Below are 5789 nucleotides of genomic sequence, written 5' to 3'. Positions count from 1 at the left end.
CACGTGATCTTGTAACTGATGGGTGGTGACATCTGAATGTAATTCTGCTTCTCTTCCTACTTTGATTCTTCGGGGAGTCAGGGAAGAGAGAGAGGCAGAATTTTTGTGGAGACATAGCACTCTTGATGGGAACCGAAGCTGTGGCGAAATGAAGACGATCAGTGTCCTAGAAACTTGTTGGAACCTCTTTTTGCCTCTGCCTGCCTATTACAAATGAGGGTGATACTGCTGTTCTCCTGTTCTCTATCTTCCTTTGAGATAATTGTGTCTTGGTACCTTTGTGGTGTTTCTGGCTGTCCTACCTCATTCCAGTTCCCGTACCAATCAGCTGCTGTGCAGGTGAATTCAAGCTGACGCTGGATTTTTCTCTGGGACCATCTCTTCTTCAGGAGCTGTTGCTGCATCTGCCCATTCCAGTCTGTGTTGCATCTCTCTGTACAGCATAAATATGAAATGAGAGGCATCTGCACTGTTCTGTATTGTCTGTAATGTGCTCTTTGGCCACTAGATGCCAATGTGTTTTCTCTGTGGTAGCAGAACTTGTCCCTCAGGTGCTGTACATGTGACTACAGCATCTGTCAGATGGCTGTGGAGTCTAGCATGTACAGGTCATGCCTGTGAACAGAACAAGGTGACCCTAAGTGAAGGTTAACATACATTCTGGTTTGCGTGTGATGGACACTTGCAGTGGATGGCACCTTGTGGAATTGGAAGTTCCAGTGCAACTGATGATGCCATAGCAGGTGGCCTTACTGCTGAGCATGTTCAGTGCAAATATAACCTTCAGCAAGGGCATCAATAAAATTCATTTTTTACATGTCATCTGTGTCATTTCAGAGTGGTTTGTGTGGGCTTTACAAGAAATACAGCTGGTGTTTGAGGAGGAAGGTAAATTTTGCCAATTGGATTGTGGATAGTGAGTGCCTTAGGGACGTAAATGTCTGTATGCAATTGGGATTGTAAGTCTGGGACTAAGTTGCGCTCTGAGAAGCTGAGATTAATTACTTTCTTGGGATTTTTTCTTGATGTTTCCCAAAAGGAGTGCTGAGCTCTTCCTAGAACCTCAGGGAAACTGTCTTTAGGAATGCAGCTGAACAGTTTTTGTTTACTAGGTAGGGTTTTGGGTAGAAGGCTTTATGTTACTTTATAAAACAACTGGACACGAGAGGATCTCTCAAAGAGACTTAACTCTTGGGATGTGCATAAATACCACTTAGTGTCAGATGGCAACTGCAGTGCAAGTAAGTAATGCTTGATTACAGAGATTCCAGGTCATGGTGACTTGGTTATACCTGTCCTGTTAATGGACAAATGCTGTCTTGCGACATTTTATTTGTGGATGTAAATCTAGCAGGCACATAAGACTGCTGCCGTTACGCTTGTCCTTTGTTCTGCCCTGCTGCACTAAAAAGAGAGTTTTTGCTTTCATATCAGATCGTAGTGCATAGAAATTTATTAGTCAAAAAGTAATGTGTCAATTCTGTGGCAGATAAGGTTGGTGTTAAGACTTTTACCTATTCCATATTTAAATAAATATTTAGCTCCTACCAGGAGGGAGTGTTTAAGCTCAAACTTGGTTAATGAATTGGTTCCAAAGTGAAAAAGCAGGTAGTATATTGATACGGAAATAAGCAGCCCATGCCTACAGCTTTGCTCTTTCTATTGCAGTCAAGCTGAAACCAGCTTAAATAGCTGAAGTAAAATGGTGTAAGGACAGAGATTAAGCTGGACTGGAACGTCTTCAAAAGGTACAGCCAAATAAGAAGGAGGGATATGAAGTTTTCAGGAAATTAAATCTGTCCCCTTTGCCTTCAGTTCACACCCATTCCTGAAACAACATAGCTCCTCATGGGATGCACGATGTTCCCTCTTGGTTTATTCTCTCAGGCCAATTTTTTTTCTTCAATTGTACTCATGTGAGTTGATGCAAAGAGAAATATTGGGGATGTGGGGGGAAAGGAGTGTTAGCTTCCTATAACCTGTAATAAGGGAAGGAGACTAGTTTGAAAATGTGCCCGTCCCACACATTGCAGTTTGTCTTCCTCTCGTACTGAAAGTCATAAGCATCTGGACAAACAGGAAGCCCTGTCAGCATCCTCCGAGCACCCAGAAGGAAGCTGCGAGGGCATGGCCACAAGACTGTGGATAGTTCAGTTGTCTTTCTCAGGGTTTCATGTTGTCCTGAATCCAGCCAAGGTAACGATTCACATTTGTATAAACGCCAGGTATGTCTTTGCGGCCACAGCCTATTCCCCAGCTGATGATTCCAATTAGATACATACGATCATCCTTCATACAGACCAGAGGCCCTCCAGAGTCACCCTACAGAGAAGGAGCAGGTTAGTAACAATCTCCTTTTTCATTTGTTTGTTTTGATGTTGTTTCCGTCCCCCACCCCTCCGGCTTTAGTGATGCACGAGTGTCTACAGAAGTACCCTGCGTGGTATGCTTGCAAATCAAGACCTCTTAGTAACAGCACTTTCACATAAGCCACTTTTGTGTTGCAGACTCCCTCAATCTGCCTCTCCTGAGGAGAGACCCAAAAAAGTCTAGCACTAAAGCATCTAACTTTGTGTGGCGCTCATCTTTTTAGGTGAGACGTGGATAAGAACAACAAGAGGAATGTTCTTATTCAAGTGATAAAGATTCAGGGGTTTTTATACTAAAAAAACAGTAAAGCAAAATTATTTATACTAACAGTAAAGCAAAATTATTAAAGAGCTGTTTAAGCAGGATGTGAATTGAATGCGTGCCCTCCTTTTTCCTGATGTTACAGCTGCTCGTTCTCCACCATCTTTTGGCCTGTATTCTTCTTTCTCCACTTTTCAGTACAGCGGCACCCCCTTCCTCGTACAGAACCTCCCGCTGAGTGTTTTGCATGCTCACATAAGAGAAAATATTAGGAAATGCTGCAAAGGTGGAGTTTCCTGCTCAGTTTTGTGGCATTTCCTATATTTGGGACTTTCAGTCTGTATTGTTCTGGTTTGCTTGGTTAAGTGTGGCCTTCTTTCCCAGCTAGGAGGAGCAGGGGAAGAAAAAAGAAAGAGGAGCCAGCTGTTCTGCTCTGTTCAACTAAACTCTGCTAGAACTTCCATGCAGCCAAATGCAGAACTTCTTTAAAGTATTTTCTGAATCTTTTTGCTTAGTTAGCTCAGACTATCACGGACAGAACTAAAAAGAGGAGGAACAGAACTGGGCTTACCTTGCAGGCATCATCAAGGTGCCTTGTGTCTCCTGCACATAACATATTGTCTGTAACTGTCCGGTTGTCTAAGTGCTGTGTTGTGCACCGACTGGATGGGAACAGTCTGACATGGCCTTCCTTCAGGTGCTCTGAATAGAATGGAGAAACTGGAAGAAAAATGACAACGTGAATATGTATATATGTCTGCGTATATATCTATTTATGTATATACATCTTTAAAAATCACAGTTTGTTTTCTGTAGTTTAGAGGACTAAACAGAAGTAGCTGGGGGTGTGACTAAAGTACTATTTCCTTGTCAAAGGGTCTTTTTTAATTCTTGGGGTTCTGCTTTGCTAGTGAAAACAGCTTAAATCTAGTCGAGAGAGAATATTTTGTCTTCAGCAAGCTTAAATGCTGAAGAAGTTTTATTTGCTCCAACTTAAAGGCTGATGCGTTTCTTGGATAGGTAAGTCATCTTTGCACAGTTACATCAATCCAAATGAAGTCACAGGAAGTGCCTACAAAAGTCACTAACTGTATGAAACAGGATTCTGAGTTTTTAGTATTACACTTGTGCTAACAAAAATCAAATACCTTGTTGTACATTCCTATCCAGTTACTCAGTATTGTGTACACTTGTATTATGTTGGAATGGAAAGGATTTGTTTGGGGCATTGATTTTATTCTCCTGCATAGCTGCAAACTGCACAAAGCTGAAAGTTAGCAGGATTGTTGTCATTTGTCTTGTTTTGAATTACAGTTGCAGCATCCTTTCCCTCTCAGAGTCTATGCTGTACTCCCTGTGAGCACTTTAGAAACTTTATGCCACACTTATTTGTTAAATCTTCAAGTCTGCTCCAAAAACCCTACGAGTTCAAATCATGCTTAGGTCTTCTTATCAGAGATACTTCACAGTCTCTGTCTCAAAGAGTTTACAAGTTAGAGAATAAAAAAAATCAGTAGAAAGTGCCAGTACAGTAAGAACTGGGGTTTTTTGTTTGTTTTAAATGTAGGTCAGCTTGTATATACTTTCAGACCAGTTTTATTCCTATATGAGCTATTCTTGTAGCTCAGTTTAAAAACCATTTAGCCAGCCTTTTAATATATATCTGGGATTGTTACTACTTTAGGTTTTTTTAATTTTTTTTTGCTAATCACAGTGCAGCCAATGTGTCTGCTAGAATAATGCAACTACCTGAGGCTGCATAGTATATTAAATCTTGACAGAAGTGGATTTCTGTCAGAATGGCAGTATCTAAATGTACTCAGTACAGCAGAAAAGTGGCAGCCCTAACTGCAAATTTTCTGTCTTTCCTACCTTATACACTGTGCCATTTTTAGTGTTTCTGCTGTTTAAGAGCGTCAAGGAAGACTCTACTAGCCCATGCAGCTGACAGAACTCAGATGAATGTAATAACTTACAGCAAAATTGGTTTTTGTGTATCTCCCACTTACGCATCTGTTTTGTAGTGCTGATATAAGTCCATATAATAATTCAGGGGGTCACACGTTAAGCGATGCTAAAGGCTTGAATTCTTTGAGGGCAGGAGACCCAAACTTTGCACATAGTATCTTCCACTCACGTGTAGACATGTATCTTCTACTTACATTCTTCATTTCTGCCGTAACCAGAGATCTCGCATTCAGTCCAGTCAGGCAGCTGCAGTTCTGGTGTTGGGAGGCAGGCAGCACGGACAGTGTCCGTTTCAATAGCACAGTCTTTTGCATCAGAACTCAACTGCAACAGGGCTGAAGAGGGAAAAAGAATCCCCACTTGATGAACCACAAGCTTGAGACAACTGTGACCTTTCCAGTCACGAGATCAGAAAAGTTCTTACCAATATCATTGTTGAAATTTTCTGAGTCAAATCTCTGATGCATAGCGTAGCTCTTCACTTGAAACTTTTGTTCATTTTCCTCAGGAGTTGCTCGAGAAGTCCTACCCAGCACAATCTTCAGCTGATCTGCGCTAAAGCTAAACAACAGGAGAGTCTTACTTTCTTCCCTGTTAACTAGAGTGAACCCTTCCCTTGAATGTGTGCTGTGGGACATTCTGCTTTTCTTGTTTTAGGACTATTACTACTTCATTACCCAGGTAGTTTGACCTCAAGTGTCCTATTTGCCTTTGGTTTTTTTGCTAATTGCTTACAGCCATCATGGCAAAGATCCTCTGCCAGCCCCTTGCTGTTCTCAAGTTCCAGATGGCTCTGCATCTGTACTGACAACTTTGTTCTTCAGCTGCTTGATGTTGCTGTGGTACCTTAATGCCATGCTGTCTGTAATGCTCAGCACAATTAACTCTATAATCTTTAATGAAGAATGACTTAGGAAGATAAAGAGCCTTTTTTTTTTTTTTTAAGTCTTTTGCCCTTCCAGTAAGGCTATATTGGATGCTTCCATTTTCCAGATTTTTTTTTTGCCCCCAGAAAATACTGAATCTTCAGCTTACCCTTCCTCAAAACAGTGAGCAGCTGACAAAACCCAGCAGGAACTGATCAGAATTCCTCCACAGAGGAAATGCTCTCCAGGCACTCGGCGATACTTCACAAAAATGGCAGCTTGCCATGGGTGAGCTGCAATGTCTGCATAGGAGCCACTTTTAAT

General features: G+C 41.5%; 1 protein-coding gene across 1 annotated transcript in view; it reads right to left on the bottom strand.

The window, feature by feature from the left end:
- Positions 1–2157: 2157 nt before the first annotated feature.
- LOC104546186 (tissue-type plasminogen activator-like) overlaps positions 2158–5789 on the bottom strand; it is an 8402-nt gene continuing 4770 nt past the window's right edge. Inside the window, 5 exon segments of the mRNA XM_010191513.1 lie at positions 2158–2322; positions 3203–3351; positions 4794–4934; positions 5024–5160; positions 5635–5789. The exon segment at positions 5635–5789 is cut by the window's right edge and continues 30 nt beyond it. Coding sequence (XP_010189815.1) covers positions 2164–2322; positions 3203–3351; positions 4794–4934; positions 5024–5160; positions 5635–5789 — 741 coding nt within the window. The 3' untranslated portion in view covers positions 2158–2163.

This window comes from Mesitornis unicolor, unplaced genomic scaffold (assembly GCF_000695765.1).
Source record: "Mesitornis unicolor isolate BGI_N332 unplaced genomic scaffold, ASM69576v1 scaffold29669, whole genome shotgun sequence".
Taxonomy (NCBI): Eukaryota; Metazoa; Chordata; class Aves; order Mesitornithiformes; family Mesitornithidae; genus Mesitornis; species Mesitornis unicolor.
Note: the sequence above shows the minus strand (reverse complement) of the source record. Positions and strands in the feature narration are given on the sequence as shown.